This window comes from Pelodiscus sinensis, chromosome 6 (assembly GCF_052426305.1).
Source record: "Pelodiscus sinensis isolate ZL-2025 chromosome 6, ASM5242630v1, whole genome shotgun sequence".
NCBI classification, from domain to species: Eukaryota; Metazoa; Chordata; order Testudines; family Trionychidae; genus Pelodiscus; species Pelodiscus sinensis.
In genome coordinates this window covers 83,246,159-83,263,847 of record NC_143057.1, presented here as the reverse complement: position 1 = coordinate 83,263,847, position 17,689 = coordinate 83,246,159, and the positions used below count along the sequence as shown (strand labels likewise).

Genomic DNA, 17,689 nt, shown 5'->3' with positions numbered 1-17,689 from the left:
AGCCCATGGTTGCCCTTTTGCCCACCCCTGGTATATATACTGTGGCAGTGGGTGGAATACAAATGCTTAGAATAGCTCACAGCACAAAGAACAATAAGTTTAAGCTATGTTAAAGAAAGCTAAAATATAATGGTTAACTTTTAAATACATGACTATTTTTAGGTAATGCAGTGAGGCTTTTCTATAATGGCCTACTTGTAGGAGAGAGCAGTTGTGTCTTATATAGCTGATAATCTGTTTTTAAAAGCTTGTTTCTATTACTGCTCTTGATGATAATTGATTTATTGTGCAGGTTGAATCTCTCTAGTCCAGCACCCTTGGGACCTGACCAGTGCCAAACCAGAGAATTTGCCAAACTACAGGAGGTCATTATTGTCTAGCAGCATTACCAACACTTCCATTGAGTACTGGGCTCTTAGAAGATATTTGGGGGTAAATTAGAGCTAAATAACAGCCCAAAACACTGAGAGCCAGGACTGGTGGCTGTAAACAAACTTTATGGGACCACTGGAAACTTTGCCGCCCCTATGGTAAGTGGACAGCCAGCTAACTAAAATCATGTTAGACCACAGATGTTGCTGGATCAGAGTGCTGAACTAGAGAGTTTCAACCTCTAATGTGCAGCAAAGGTATTCTACCTTAATCCTGTATAATGTTTTTATTTTCCTTTAAAAAGAAAATGTTTCCCTCTGCTTCTACCTGAGGTTAACGAGTCATTACATTAAGAAATAACTTGTGTATGTCTTGCATGAATGGTATTGGATTTTAAACAGAGTAGACTCTCGCTTGTGCATACAGACAAATGCATATAACAGATATAGCTGAGAGAAAGCTGATGCTTCCTTCACCCATCCATGTTTAAAAGTAGATTTCCAACCCACAAAGTTTTGCAGGGCAGTTGTCTTGACACTGACACATGATCACTGCCTCTGGGCCCATTTCAAATGCCAAGGATTTCTCCCAGGGTATACAGCGTGAAATGTCAAACAAAGGAGACATTTAGATGTTGTTTTTCTTAACGTGTTAGTTTCCAAGCTAAGTCTGCCTGAAATCTATTCAATTATTATGCATTGTAGCTTGAAGAAATGTACCTCAGAATTAAAAACCATGGCATTGCAAGGGGCTTTGCATCTCCATGTGACTTGCACTTAGATAGTGGAGCAAAATGCAGGACAATGTAGCACTTTAAAGACTAACAAGATGGTTTATTAATCATCTAATAAACCATCTTGTTAGTCTTTAAAGTGCTACATTGTCCTGCATTTTGCTTCAGCTACCCCAGACTAACACGGCTACATTTCTATCACTATTAGATAGTGGAGTGGTTTTGGATTAATTCCAGAGAGGCAGCTTCTTCCTGGCAGTTAGAAACATTTCTTAGGAATTGAGGCATTTTTCATCTTGTTGATTCCATTTCTGTTCTGCTCCAAGACCTTTTAGAATCTAAAGTAGATGAGAAGAAGCCTGACTGTTCCTTTTCTTGATTAAAACAGATATGCATCCAGATCCATCTCCTGCTCCAGTTCTAGGGAACCAAAAGACATCTTAAAAGTTAAATGGAAGAATTTCCCTGGAGTATTCAATATAAGACAGGATCCATGTTATTGAAAGGGAGATAACTAACGAGCTTATTGGTATATGTTTAACTATTATGAGGAAAGTTGAGTGCAAGATATGAGCATCAGTTATGGGTAGAGGTGGGAGGCACAATAGAAATATTCCAAATATGTAAATACTGTCTTTGCCAGAGAGAGAAAACAATATTTAGGGTAGTTCAAAGTTGTTTAGAAGTAATAAGATGATATTTTAAAAAGTTAAATTCAGCAAAAATCCTCTACAAAATGTAATTACTACAAAATCACCTAGAGGGCCTTAGAGATCCCATTGTCTTGTACACTGCACATATACTTGATTCCAAGTCTAGTGCTTTAAGTACAAAGCCATCCTGAAATGTGAAATAATCTCCCAAGGGAAGTAGTGAGGGAAGCTCCATCAACTGCTGTACATTTTAAGACAGAATTTAAAAATTACAATTTCTATCTAAATCAATATAATCTTGAATGGTTTGGGGGCAGAGAGGACTAAACAGTTCAATTGATCTGTTCCATCTGCAGCTGCTTTTATTCTGTGAACTGGTTTTGGTGCATGCAAGTTCTTTCAGGCTTGTAACTTTTTTGAAACTGGAAAGAATATGCTGCCTTCTTTACCATTCTATTGTCAGCTCCAACCCTACTATAATTTCCTTGAGGAAGGACTATATATGAATGTGGTAGTACATAATTTTGCCACTTGGTGGCATCAAACAATTTTTTTAAGGGCAATTTTTTTTTTTTAAGGAACCAATTCAGCTGGTTTTGCAGTGCTGGAAGGAATCAATGTGCACCATGCTTCCTACAACTTTGAACAGAAAAACTAACCCTAAGGCATTTTCAGCATCTGATAAACTGCTTCAATATTCACTGTCTTCTAAAACATTGAAATATTTCAATATTATTATAAATAACAAAGTCCTGATGTGGGAAATCTGTAGTTTAGACCTATATTCTCCCATAATATATAGACTTTATCTTCATGTCAGTCATAGTGCGGAGTTGGTCAGTTGAAATCATGATAGTTGTGCTGAATATGCCCTGGACATCATAACTGCCAACTCCAAGATACATTAATAACCAGTTTCTACAAAAATTAAGCAATAGTTTGAATCAGTCTACCTTAGAATAGATCATTTGAGCATTTTTTCACACAGGGGAAGAGGGGGCATACTACTTTTGGTAATAGAATCGTAGTATCGTACTGCATTCTACATATTTAGTTTCACAATGATCTCTCTAGTTCACTGACTCTTTGTCTTAAAATTATTCCTTTCTGGCTTCTCTTTAGGGAGAGATGTTCAGTTCAGTGGCCATGAGAATCGACATATTGATTTATCCACCATTAACACTAAATTGTTCCAACACTGAGCTGCACTAACACTGGTATAGATTCTTCCCCTTGTCTTTTCCGAGGGTCATAAAAATCTGATATTTTTAAAGTTTTATTAGACCTCAAAGGAATGAATCTCTTTATCTAACATCTGGATGATAACCTCCTGGTCTTTTCCACTGAGCACGTAGGAATTGCTAGAGACTTCATTATATGTTCTCTGGTTTGCCATAGTCTACTTTCCATAGTTATTTGTCTCCTGTTTTTTGTTTGGGGTTTTGTTTTGTTTTCTTTTGGTCTGTCCCTGCACATATTGCATTCCCTAATTATATCTTGTTGTGTATTTCACAGAGAAGGAGGGAGATATTGATACTTGTCCAAATGGCCAGCATTTTCCCCCATCTATTTCAAAAGAAAGCATCTGCTACAATGTTTGGCTATTTCATCTGGGTTAGATATAAAAATTCAGTGGCCTAATGGCTTCGGTCCCCAATTGATACAGTAACCTATCCAAGCAAATTAGGCTTCAAAGAAATGATGAAAGAACAGATTGTGTATATCTTCCTTTCATAACTAACTCCCTTCTTCCTCTCCCACCATCCCTTCAGAAAATGTGCCACTGCAAAGTGGTCTGCATGCATGCATGTGCGTGGCACGCTCACACACATATGTAGTCTTGCTGATGTTGAGACCAAGCGAGTAAATCTGGCATCCTTCCCTCCACTTCCCATGCACAGCTGTTTAGGAATTGTTTATTTCTGAGAGAGTAAGTTATTTGGGGGCAGGAACAATCTTTGTTCGGTGTTTGTCTAGGACCTAACACAACATAGTCCTGGGGGGTCTATGACTGACGCACTTATGTGCCACAGTAATACAAATAAATAATAATTGCACCCCAGTGGATTCCACTGTGGGTTGGTTGCTGGTTACCCACAAAGAAAAACCCATCCCACTCACAATCACCAGCATCATTGTCATCTTTATTTTGTGCCCCCCAGAGACTTTGATGGCCATGTCATTTTCAGAATCTTTCATTAATGAGATTAATTTCAAGCTGACTCCAATTTTTAGACAACCCAGCATTTTTGTTATAGTCCTTTACTGTTCACTTTCAGTTTTATTTTGAATCAAGAACAAATTCAGCATCACAATATGCTGTAGTGCTTCTAGAATGCAGGGAGAAATAATAGAGGCATCTCTGTGACTGGTATGTTTTAGACAGGAAACATAGCTTTGCTTAAAGATGAATGTTCAGATCCATTAAAGACTTCAGTTTTTAAATCTCCTTTCAATTCTTTACTGCCACTTCACGGGAAAAGAGACTAAAGACCAGATAGATGTCAGTGAGAAGTTTTTAGTGTATCTGAAAGTATTACTGTCATGTCTTTGTAGAGCAGTACTTTAGTTGTGCACTTAAGAAGGGATGTTAGCTGTTAAATGAAGTAACTTTGAATGATGCTGGCAGTGGATACCCAAGATTTCATTCTGACATCTTTTTAATTACTAGTTAAATAGTCTTCAGCAATTGGATAATTGTTTCATCAAGATATAATTAAATCTGAATGTATGTAATTGATGCTTCCTGTAAGCATTGTTGAAGTAAGACTTTCATTAAAGCAAATATAGGATCTACTGTTTCCCTATATCAGAGTTGTGAAGAGGGAGGAAAAAGGGGAGGAAAAGCAAGTAGATCAACAGAGCAGATGTTATAATTTGATATGTTTTAAATTGTGTGTGGGGGGGGTTACTTTTAAATTGTAATTTAATAGGAGTGTTCCCATTTGCCATATAACTCTATAATTAGACCTTATTTAACTGTTTATGTCTCAAAGCCACTGTTTTTGGCAGTCCAGTCGCTAGCAACTCTGCAGATTCTGTAGGCCTGAACATTTTCTCCCTGTTTTCCAAGCTCAGTGATCTGTGTAGCTTTTAGCCATAGAATACAATACATGGGAATTCACAGGGGAGGGTGGGGGAAGAGGGTTGGTGGCTATAATAATCTGATAAATGTTGTGGAAAGCATGCTCATTCAGATGGAAGAGCCAGTCCTGCAACTAAATAGTGTAGCAAGGCTCCAGGCTGCTAACATCTGCACATTAGTACAACTTTGCCATCACAGTTTTCTGCAGGAAGTGGCAAGAACTATAACTTTTGTAATTTAGGCATAAAACCTTTTCTTGATGCAAAATGTGAAAAGCTTCAGGTATCTCTTGACACTTAGATATGAAATTCAGCCCAAGAGCAGGACTATAACTATAACACAGGGGCTTTTAATTTACCTTACAGACTATAACTACTGTAAGACTTGGCAGGTATTGGTCATTAAATTTTCAAGCAACTTGTGAGCCCTATTTGAGTGAATAAGGACGAACCTTCCAGCAATTGATCTTTGAAGTTTGGTCTGCATCATCCCCAAACCTCAGCTGTTCATTATAGGCTGATGCCCTTGGTGAAATTGATCATCAGCAGCAAAGTTAATGAAGATCAATTACAGTGCTATATAAGCTGTAGCATGAGTTCTAGGTTTTTCGTTCCATGGTGCAAAATACTATTTTCAGATTTTACATTTTTTTAATGAGGAGGGAGATGGGGTAGAGTAAGCTTTCATTGGAAAATAAGTTTAGTCCTAAAATGTGGTACCCTGATCAACATTTAAGATTGCCTCAATACTTTTATTGTAATTCCTGCTTTCATCTACCTCCCTGCCCCCCCAGTATGATTGAGGAATAGAGATTTGCCTTGGGTTCAGGGCTGGCAACAGATGTCACTGGGCACTAGGCAATGTGTGTAGGAGGGCTTGGCTCCAGAGACTCCTGAAGGGGCAGGGTCTCAGGTAAAAGGGGCGGGTCTAGCAGCAGCCAGCCCTCAGTGCTGCTGGAATCATGCCATGCCTCCTCAAGCCAGCCCTCAGCATTGCTTGGATCATCCCACATGGAGCTCCAGCAACGATTTAAAGGGCCCAGAGCTCCAGGCCATTTTAAATCTCCAGGCCCTGGGGCAACTGTCCCCTTTCCCTCCTCCTTTGGTGACTCTGCTTGAGTTGCAATGTGGTTTGTGAGATTTTCTCCCCAGAGGAAATTCATTTGAAGTTATGATTATTACAAAAAGTAAATACAGAAAGAATTAATTAACTTGGTTAAATTTAATGTTTATTTTTATTCAGAGACTTCTTTGGGTCCGAGTCTAATCAGACTGCTGGTGTAAAACAGGGTAATGATACTGATAGCAATTGAGGTACTCGGGGTATGTGAAATGGAATATGTAAATCAGGCCCATGCTTCTCAAAAATATTTTCTGATTGGAAATAAGACAAAAATGTAATGGTTAGAGTACATTGGAACACCTTATGCAGGGTTGTGGTGGATTCTCCATCACTGACAATTTTTAAGTCAAGATTGGATGTTTTTCTAAAAGATATGCTCTAGGAATTATTTGTGGGAGGTTCTGTGGGTTATACAAGAGGTCAAATTATATGAACCCAATTTAAATATTACCTAACCTTTTTCAGTTCTTTTTTGTCCCCTTCATAACATGATAAAGTTATAGTCCTCTAGAACAATGGAAGGACTGTCTATATCCTTTCTTTGATGAGCAGACAGACAGCCATTGCTTGCTAATGCTAAAATCATGGGGGTTCATAGTACCTGTCTTATCAAAACTCTGGTAGGTAGGAGAAATTTATAAAAGAATTGCATATATTTACTATTCTACTATTAGTAAGTTGGGCTTAAGGCATCTAAGAATAGGCAGAGTTTTCATGCTGCTGCAGCTATAAAAAGATACACATTTTTTGTGGAGCGAGAAGATAGTGGAGTGTTTTTAAATTATGCCCTTTGCATCTGTGAGACTTCTGGGAAGAAATTGTCATTTAAGACTGTTTTGTTTCATCCTTTAGATTTCGGCATAGTCCAAACTGCTGGTACCTGAGAGACTGGACCATCCACAGCTGGATCAGACAGTGCTTCAAATATGGTGCACAGGATAAAGCCTTGTACACATTAAAAAACAAGGTGAGGTTTTTAAAGAGAAAAAGCAAGATTTAATTTCATGAGCATTACTCAGGTGTAGCTTATTCTGAATTCCTGTCATATAAAGTTCTCCCCAGCTTTTTTTTACGTTTCCCCATTTGATGTCTTTCCCTCCAGCCCCAACATGGACTGTGGTTGTGTTCTAAATGTGCTGGTCACTATATTGGCATATGGGAAGATAGTTTCTTTCTATTCAATCCTGAAGAAAGTCCCTGATAACTGGAGGAAAGGTCATGTCCTAGAAGCCTAGTTATCAGAGAGATAAGCACATGAGCTTTGATTCTAAACACTCACATGCCTTAATGTTATGCAGGTGCATACATTCTTGCAGACTTAGAGCATGGACTATAGATTTTGGTTTTGTTGTTGTTTAAATGTAAACAAATAAATATTATGCAAGATGCCTCTCTCGTGTTCTAATCACTCTAGCAATTCAGAATATGAAATACTCCAGATATTTTTCAATGTGTTTTTCTCTCTCCTTTTTAGGTACAATATGGCGTTTTCCCAGATAATTTCACCTTCAATATATTGTTGGATTATTTTATAAAGAGTGAAAATTATGAAGGTAAGAAACCAGATATCACTTATGTCATCAATTTTACGCTTTTCATAACTATGATACATTGGATTTTAAATAGTCTCATAGTGAATTATATCCAAAATTTGCTTTTCTTAAAGCCCTTTATTTTCCTCTGGAGTTTAACACATCTCCACCCATCCCAAAGTTCCCATGTGATTACATTTGGTTCCTGTGTTTCCCTTAGGCTACGTCTACATGGGGCATTCTTGTGCAAGAAGATATGCAAATGAGCCGTGGCAATGAATATCGTTGCCCCTCATTTGCATACTTAATGAGCCGCCATTTTGCACAAAAACCCACTCTTGCGCAAGCAGAATGGCTCTTGTGCAAGAGGGGGGTTTTGCGCAAAATGAAGGCTCATTAGGTATGCAAATGAGGTGCAGCGATATTTATTGCCGCGGCTCATTTGCATATCTTCTTGCGCAAGAATGCCCATTGTAGACGTAGCCTTAATGTCTTTACATAATTTTGAAAAACTTAGGGTTCATCAGCTTTCTACCATCTTTAACTCTTCTTCAGTCTAGCTTCGCTTTCCCCATGTTTTTGAACACACACATACTGTTTTTATTATAGTGGTGTCCTGCGTGGTGTGGTGAGGATATGCAGTATTAATTAGATACCTAAGATAGAATACTCGTTTAATAGCATATTTATTGCAAACAGTGTTATCATGAAGTCTCAGTTTCTGATAGATAAGATTTTAATTTCACAGCTATTTTATTTGGTGCTTTTGTTGGCTTAAACCTTTGAATTTGCTTTGTTGGATTTGCTTTTGTTGGCTTAAATCTTTCTCAGAGCAAGAACTTAACCACTGCAAGTGAAAACAGAATTGCAGGAGGTCTTGACTCCAGTTGTTAGATTTGAATTGTGCCAAGTGGCTACTGAAGTTGTTAATAGTAGTACCCAGAGCTGGGGTGTCTGTCTGATTCCTCCCCATTCTATACATTTATTTTTCCTATGAAGAAACCACCTGCTCTCAAAGGCCTTTTGTTTTAGTGGCCATCCTTTTGGTGGAGAGAGCAAACAAAACCCCCTTTGGAGTTCTTCAGTGACAGGGGGGGTGAGCAAAGCTGTCTTAAAGCCACAGTAGGGCTTTGTGAAGACACTTCCTCAGCCAACAGGAGACCTTCTGTCAGCACAGGTTCTCCGCTTCCCCAAGAGGCAGTAGCTCAAAGGGACGCACTTATACCAACATAAGATTGAAGTGTAGACAAGGATTTAAAGTATAATGAATGGAATATATTAGTTCTATAGGCCATTTTTATCTCCTATTTCATTATGACTGATTCTGCATCCATTGTATTTACTGTGAGTTTTACCTTTCTTTCCAATGGAAGGAGAACCAGAGAATATATAAACAATTCTGTTAAACCATCTTCAAACTGTTGTTTTCTTTTCTTACCTAGATGCTATGTCAGTAGTTTCTGAGATCATGCTTCAGGAAAGCTTTGATGATTTCTCAACACAGCTTCTCTCCCTCTATGTCTTATACCAATACCTGGCAACCAAATCAGAATTTACGGTAAAAAGTTTGTTGCACATAAAAACTATCTACAGTACTTCTGATTAAAGGGTTACTGCATTCTTGGGGAGGGGATGTGATGCTTAAGCCCCTTCAAGTTCACTTATAAAATGAAGTGATGTGGTGCCAATGCTTCAACTGATTGGAACAGCATAGGAAAAGCAAAATCTGTGTATTTCTAGAAATTTAGGAGATTAAATGAAGATGAAAATGAAGAGTTTATGTTGCAGATTAGGCATCCTATCTTTCTATCACAGGATTGATTAGTACTGGGCTCCAAAGCCATTAATTTGAAAAGTTTTATAAGTACAAATAAGAAAAACTTTAAAAAGATACACTTACTATCTATTAGATAAACAGTATGGGAAATACCACAGTTAGGGTTGTTGTTTTGTGTCAGTGATGGTAGTAAGAGTCTTGTGCTGTGAAGGATTTCTCACAGGGATTGCTCACTAGGATTTCTGCCATGTGTTGGGTTCTGGAAATACTGGATTTGATATATAATTTTTTTAAACTACGTTTGTGTCTTATCCCTAATCAGTCTTTGTTTGTTTGCTTTTGTATTCCCAACACTATCAAGGCCAGCCTAATGGTGGCGAATCTGGAACATGGTACTACCCCGTCTTTGTAGAGAGCCCAGATAGTAATCAGCAATGGTTCCTCTGTGCATATCAGCCAGGAACTTACACCTAACCTTGATGGGCATAAATCTTCTATAGCACTTTGTAATCTATAAGAAAAGTGCTCAAAGACCCCATTTTTGTTACGTGAAACACATTCAGTAACATATTAAACAAACTTCAAGTATCATAAGGTTTTAATCAATTGGCTAAGAATTAGGGCTGTCAATTGACCTGCATTAACGCCTGCGATTAACACAGAACTGGATTAACGCGTTAAAAAAATTAACGCATTAATCGCAGGCGTTTAATTTTTTGGCGTTTAAACCATTTTGGCTCTTTAAAGGGGCAGTGCATTAGGAACTGGGGATCAGCTGGGAACTCCAGCTGATCCCCGACTCTGCTTGCGCTGCCCTTTTGAAGTGATGCTCCGGCGCTTCCAAGGGGCAGCGCTGCATAGAGAACTCCAGCTGATCCCAGGCTCCATGCAGCGCTGCCCCGTTGAAACTCTGGCATGGCATTTCAAAGGGGAGGTGCACGCGGTTAATCGCGATTACATTTTTTAATCACTTGACCGTCCTACTAATCATTTCATATTGTTTTCATTTCTGATAACTGTTCAAATCTCTTAGTCTCCTTTTTTCCTTCTCATTCATAAAAATCAATCATTTGTGTTGTCTTTCCTAATTGCATGATAGATGTTCACAGTGCTTTTTTTGTGTTAAAAAAAAAAAAAGGTGGTGGTACTCCAGGGGAAAAGTTGTTGAGCTCTGACTGGCGGTGCCGGTACTGTGTCTGGAGGTGCTGGTACTGCATACCGGGCAGTACCATCACAAAAAAAGCACTGGATGTTCATAAAATCTAGGGGAACAAAAATCCCATTTGGATATATGCTCATCACCTACATGTCTCGTTTGCACTGTTACCATGACCACAAGTGCTAGTCGATATGATATGTGTTTGATATGCATATTCAGACACCATCTGGTGATAGAATATACACACACAAATGCCAGGGCTTGAAAATGTGCCCCTAAATGGCTTGTTAATTCGGAATGCTGAATCCCTTTGCTGTTGAAAGTGCATATACTTCAGGAGTCTCTTGGCTCGTTTTTTTCCCCCGCCTGAGGATATTAATTTCTATAATATTATTTCAAAGCGGGGACAAAGATACTGGAGTGCAGTGCAATATAACAGAGTTAGTGAAGAGTTTAGAGTCTCTTCAACTCACTGACTTTTACTTTCAATCTCTTTTTACGCTATGTCTAGACCATGTAGTATTTTTGAAAGAGAATATGCAAATTCCGTGGGCTGGCGGGCATGGCTGGCGGAGGAGGCAGAGATGGTGCTCATGACTTTTAAGTAGGCTCCCCACCGAGCACCGGCTCCTTCCTGCACCTCCTTACCCTCTGTGCTGCTGCCTCTCTATCCAGTGCACATGGGAAGCCAGCTTAAAAGTCACTGGTTTCTGCTGATGCAGAGGCAACAAGGAGGAGGGGAATGGGTGTAGTCAACAGGATTAACCGATAATCCTGGGCTTATCGGTTAATCGTGTAGCCATCTACGCTTTCCCTATTCTCTTTTGTGTTCATAGAAATCATAAAAATGTAGGATTAAAACAGACCTTGAGAGGTCAGCTAGTCCAACTCCTCACATATTGAGGCAGGACCAAGTATACCTAGACTGTCCCTGATAGTTTTTTGAACCTGTGCTTGAAATCCTTCAATGATGAGGATTCTACAGCCTCCCTTGGAAGCCCATTCCAGTAATGAACTTTCCTTATTGTTAGAAAGTTTTTTCTAATATCTAACCTAAAATTCACTTGCAGTAGACTAAGCTCATTACTTCCTGACCTACCACCAGGGAACATGTAGAATAGTCAATCACTGTCCTTTTAATAACAGCTTTTAACATCTTTGAAGACTGGTATCCGGTCGTGCTCCTGCCCCACTCAGTCTTCTTTTCTCAATACTAAAAACATGCCTCGTTTTTAATCAACATTTCCTCAGAGGTCAAGTTTTCTAAAACTTCTATAATGTTTTGCAGCTTTCCTCTGGACTTTTTCTAGTTTGTCCGTATCTTTCCTAAAGTGAGGTGCCCAAAGCTTGACATTGTAGTCCAGCTGAGGCTTCGTCCATGCTGAATAGAGTGAGACAATTATAAAATTGTCACACTACTATATTCAAGAATTATATTAGCCTTTTTTGCAGCCGCATCAGATTGTCTCACCTTTAATTTGTGATCCATTGTCACACCCAACTCCCAGATCCTATTCTGTAGTACTACAGTCCAGCCAATTTATTCACCATTTTGTAGATGTGCATTTGATTTTTCCTTTCTGAGTGAAGCACTTTGCACTTGTCTTTATTGAGTTTCATTTTGTTGATTTAAGACCAAACTAATTTATGAAGATCATTTTCAATTCTAATTTTATACTCCAGAGCACTTGCAACGCCCCTCATATTGGTGTCAAAATATATTGGCATGCTCTCCTTCATTCAAGTATTAATGAACTATTCAATATACCAGACTCAGGACAGACCCATGTGGGACCCTTGCCCTTAGTTTAACAGCAAACCATTGATAACTAATTTTTCAACCAAGTTGTGTACTCACTTTATAATAATTTCATTTAGATCACATTTACTTAATTTGCTTTTAAGTATACCATGAGGGACTGTCAAAACTTTCACTGACATCAAGATATTTCACATCTACTTTTTCATTCCCATCCCACTAAGCCAGTAACCCTGTTAAAAAAAGGATAGTAGGTTGGCTTCGCTTGATTTGTTCCTGACAGACACATGTTGGTTATTGCTTATTACCCGATTATACTCTTGTACTACATCTACATTGGCATGATCTTGTGCAAATACTCTTTAACGCAAGAGTTCTTGCATTAAAGTATTTGCGCAAGAGAATGTCTACACTGGCATGTGCCTTTGCGCAAGAGATGTGCTTTTGCGTAAGAGCATCCGTGCCAATGTAGACGCTCTGTTGCGCAAGAAAGCTCCGATGGCCATTTTAGCCATCTGGCTTTCTTGCGCAAGAAATTCATGTTGCCTGTCTACACTGGCCTCTTGCGCAAGAACAGTTGCGCAAGAGGGCTTATTCCTGAGCGGGAGCATCATAGTTCTTGCACAAGAAGCACTGATTTCACACATTAGAACGTCAGTGTTCGTGCTCAAGAACTCCCCACCAGGGTAGACAGGCAGCATATTTTTGTGCAAAAGCGGCCGCTTTGGCGCAAGATTGTGCCAATGTAGACACAGCCTAAGTGCTTACAAATTTATTGTTTAATAATTTGTTCCAGGATCAAAATTAGGCTGAGTGGCCTATAATTTCTTAGGTCCTTTTTGTTCCTCTTTTTTTAAATATAGCTACTGTGTTTGCCTTTTTCCAGTCTTCTGTGACCTCAGCCATCCTCCGTGAGTTCTCAAAGATAATTGCTAATGGTGCGAGATTGCATCAGCTAGTTCTTTACATATTCTAGGATGAATTTAATCAGGCCCTGCTGACTTGAATACGTCTAAATTATCTAAATATTCTCTAGCCTGTTCTTTTTCTATTGTGGCTTATGTTCCTTCCTCGTGTAAATATTGATTGCGTTAAGCAATTAAGTATTTTTAGAGACAACTGAAGCAAATTGAACACAGTTTATGTCTGACAACTGTTCATCTTCTTTCCCAAAATTCTTTAAGTCTGTTTCTTTGTTTTTTTCTGCAAAGAAGAATAATGTATGTTTTCCAAAGTCAAAGCACTCATGTATGGTTTTAGTATACTTACCAATTTGGCCCCGCTCTCCTAACCTCACGGGTGGCCTGATTCTTTAGGGAAGCTCATGCAATGCTTGTTCCTAGGAGCATAGCCATGTCTCAAGTGAGTCCCAGGGCACTGCTAACTTGACCAGTAGTGTTAGTTAACATTACCCTGAATATTATGAATTTCAGAACACAGGTTCAGATCTTTGAACTGCTAAATGAAGATAGCTCCACTGATTTCAGTGGAGTTATGCTGAATTATACAAGTTGAACCTCTCTAGTCTGTCACTCTCTCGTCCAGGAACATCCTTGGTCTGGCATGAATTTAGTTAGCTGGATGTCCATTTATCATGGGTATGGCCATGTTTCCTGTGGTTCAGTAAAGTTTGTTTACAGCCACCGGTCCTGGCTCTCAGTGTTCTGTGCTGTTATTTAGCTCTAATTTAGCCCTGAGTGTCTTAGAAGAGCCCAGTAAGCAGTGGAAGTTCAGCAAATTCTCTGGTTCACCAATCAGGTCCTGAGGGTGCCAGACTATAGAGGTTCAACCTGTACCAATTAAGGATCTGGCCTACTGAATTTGTTTACTCTATTCCAAAATACAAATTAACTGAAATGCAAGCTAAGACTGTAACTTTCAATTTCTGATAGGAGTCATTTCCATTATTATGGACCTATTTACGGATTTTTTAAGTCCCATGTTGTACAATATAAGGCAAACACATGCTGGTTGTTGTGATTGTAAGTTAATGTTTTATGCAAGCAAGACTTACCTGGTTTGAATTATTTACAGTGGGAAGAGGAGAGAAATCTTGGAGCCTCTCTTCTGCTTACAGGCCTGAAACAGACAAACACAGTAGGTTTTAGCTCCCAGCTGTATGGCTATACGTTTCTTGGTAAGTTTTTAAGTTCTTTGCATACCCATATTTTTTTCCTCCAGTGATTTCATTAAAATAGTCCCATTAAATTATTTATTTTGTATATTAAAATGTCATCATCATTTATAGGCAATAGAATAAAGCTTAAATAAAGCAAAAGTTTTTATAAGAAAAAAACTAAATATGGGTGATTTACAATCCATGTTCAGTTTATGTTAGTCAGTGTAGAGAGGTCTTGATGATGTGAACTAAGAACAGAGAATCAGGTTTAACTTTGAAAATTGTGCCTGTCATTTATTTTTCACACCTTCCCTTCCCTGTGGGCTTCTCCTTCAAGTTGCCCCGCTATCATGGAATAAGAGGAGGTATTCCTTTAAATGTTTACCTTTCATTGGCACATCAGTGTTTCCATATTGAGGGAGCTGATATTGGAGGTGTGTTTTCCCCAGCATACCAATATGCTGCATGTATGCAAGTAGCACTAGGTGCGGTGTGTTAGACAGTATTATTTAAATAGTGTTATATCTGAATTTTCTTAAAATTTCACATTATCACTTCTTTTAATTTTCATAATTCCCGTGTTTCACAGGAGACTATAAAATGCTCAGTAATTTTCTTTCTTCGCCACTGCAAAACTCCATTTATCTCTGGGTAAATGCCTATTTTAGCAGCTCCATCACTGTAGTAGGTTATTTTAGAAATCTATCAAAAGTAAAAACAACTAGACATGTTTTGAAAATGTAACTTCAAAATAAGATGTGTAGTGGCAGAGTAAGGATGTTGATTTTGATTTAACCTGACTGTAAGACAAAATTGCACACTCAAAAGAGAGATATAAGTTGTAAGTAAATTTGAAAGCAAGTTTTTCGTGGGACTGTTGGTTTATCATCCCTTTGAGATATTAGGACAGGTAGATTTTTGTTGCTTGGTTGCCATTCAGATTTATTATGCCATATAGATTGGCTGGAAAGCAGTTCTGTTTCGAAAAAGTACTTTAATTTTGCCTGTGAGCAATAGTTCTCATCCCATGACATTGACATTCAGTGGATCAAAAGCTATTTACTGCAATGTCACATATTCTACAATCTTGCCAATGCTAACGGAACAGACCTATGCAAGAGTGAAAGATGTCTCTGGGCATAGCCTGGCCTGGAGCACTTTAGCAATTTAAATTTAGCCATAGTCTAGTAAGCTTTGTCTGTGCATTTGTTACTGTGCTTTTCCTAAAACATCCTTCTCCATTTAAGAAAAATAAGGTGTGTTTTAATAGCTTGCATTGTCAGAGCCATCATTCTAATTGAGTTGGAAACTTAAAGGTTATATGAATTCCAGTAAGGTAGGTAAGGCTGGATCAAAAGAATATAACAAAAGTATATTGTCAGTTACTATGGTCACTGTCAAGAGCTTAGACTGGTTACCAGAAAATCAGCATTTACCAATATGTTACCATGCTGTAATCTTCATTTCTCTGTATGTAGAACAGGGGTTCCATGTTTTAGGACGTGTTAACTCTTGGCAAATGGGCACGATCTCCAGTGCTGCTGACATCCTTTCCTAGCTCATTTGAGGTCTGGAAAAGCCAAATTAGTAAATGATTGTAAGGCTCTGGAGCTTGACTGGCATGTATTGTAGGCTGGAGAAGGCTGTGCCTCCTCCCACAGACCCACACAGATCTCACCCATGTTTCACCCCTGTAGACTCCAGCCCAGGCAGGTTGCTCCTCTTCCAGTAAGTCTGCTAGGACTGCGACTAGAGGGTGGCTGGGACTTGGGGCTGCCCAGTGATGGAGGCAGGGACAGGTGCTGGGGTGCCACTGCCCAGCACTCCAGGACTGGGTGTGCTGGGGCCATGCTGCCTGGCGCTCTGTGCTAGAGGGAGGCTGCCCACTTGGTGCTTTGGGGCAGGTGAGTCATGTGCTGCCTGGGGCTCCGTGGCTGGAGTGGGAGAGGGGACCTCTGGGATTTGGCAGGGATAGGGGGATGGAAGGCAGGCGGAAGGATGGGCCAGGCCAGGGGCTAGCCTTCCCAAGCCCATGATTCACCCACCGCCCATGCCCTAGAGAAGAGCAAGTTGTTGTTTCCTTAGACACCACCAGTAGACCCGCCAATGGGAAGATGGGGCAAAGAGGGCAATTGCTACCAGGGCCTGGCAATTCTAAAGGGCCCAGGGCTCCCAGTTGGTGCTATTACAGCAGCAGTGGCACCTGGAGACCCAGGCCCTTTCAATCACACCAGAGCGCCGGGCGGCGTACTCTGGATGGCTTTAAGGAGCAGGGAGGGGACCCAGCATAGTGCCCAAGGCCCTGCCCATTCCAGGAGCACAGAGTGTCCCTTCCACCTTGCCTGGGGGCCCAACATGGCTGTCGGCTCTCCTGACTATGAGAATTGCTTTCATTTTTTTAGTGCAGCTTTTTGTTGTTCCTTGTCTCAGGGCTCAAACAATAAAGATTTAACCCTTAATATTATTATGCAACAGGAAAAGTGGAGTTGAACAAAGGACTGCGAGCTGTGTACCACCAAATGCCACTCATGTGGACACCGGGATACCTGAACAGAGCTTTGCAAGTGATGGACAGTGTGGCCTCGCTCCCAGGGGATGTAAAGATCTGCAAAGAAGCTGTAAGTGTTCAAAACCATTTAGCATGGAAGAGTTGGGCACAGTGCATGGCCTTGAGGGTCACGTACAGCCCATGGAATCCCGAAGTGTGACCCATGGGCTCCCTGTCTTGGTAACTGCAAAGTGGGTGATAAAGCTGACTAACCACAGGTCTCTGGTGAATCCTTGACAACAAGCAATGTGTGTTCAGTGGTGCGCTACCTTTCCAGCATGAGAGCCAGACATAGTACAATGACATGGGACCATAATCATTGGTTACAGAGCGTTCTCTGCTCTAGTCCCAAGCCATCTGCTGAGGATTCCCCTGCTGCAAGAGTATCTACAACAGGCACAGAGCCAGCGGAGCCTAATCCTTTCCCTCCCTTCCCACAGCCCACGACTCAGGGGACTGGAAGGGGAATGAGTTGGTGGTGCATCATTCAGTCTATTTCCAGTGGACTCAGGGGGACATTGGCAGCTGGTGAAAATCAGAGCAGCCTGGGCTGGGGCAGGGACTCAAGGAATCCTTAGCTGGTTGTTGGTTCTCAGCTTATTCTTTTTATACCCTCCCCTGGATGGTTGTCTGCAGGGAGGGAAACTTCCCTTAGCTAAGAGTTACTCTAGGCTCAGGCAGCTAAGCTCTTGTCTTGCTCTTGCGGCTCTCACAGCCTTACAGGGGAACAGGCAGGTGGCAAGCAGAGCACCTCTTTTCTTGTCCCTCCCATGTCGCAGGAGGCCCGCAGGGGAGTTGCTGAGCAGCTTTTCAAAGCACTGCACAGGCTC

At 40.2% G+C, this 17,689-nt stretch overlaps 1 protein-coding gene across 2 annotated transcripts in view; it reads left to right on the top strand.

Annotated features, from left to right (window-relative positions):
• Positions 1–17,689, top strand: part of MRPS27 (mitochondrial ribosomal protein S27) — an 89,605-nt gene that overhangs the window by 61,855 nt on the left and 10,061 nt on the right. For both annotated transcript variants that reach the window (XM_006124359.3, XM_075932242.2), the window contains 5 exons: positions 6,818–6,932; positions 7,440–7,518; positions 8,940–9,055; positions 14,227–14,329; positions 16,787–16,929. In XM_006124359.3, the coding sequence (XP_006124421.3) occupies positions 6,818–6,932; positions 7,440–7,518; positions 8,940–9,055; positions 14,227–14,329; positions 16,787–16,929 (556 nt within the window). The remainder of the gene's footprint in view (positions 1–6,817; positions 6,933–7,439; positions 7,519–8,939; positions 9,056–14,226; positions 14,330–16,786; positions 16,930–17,689) is intronic.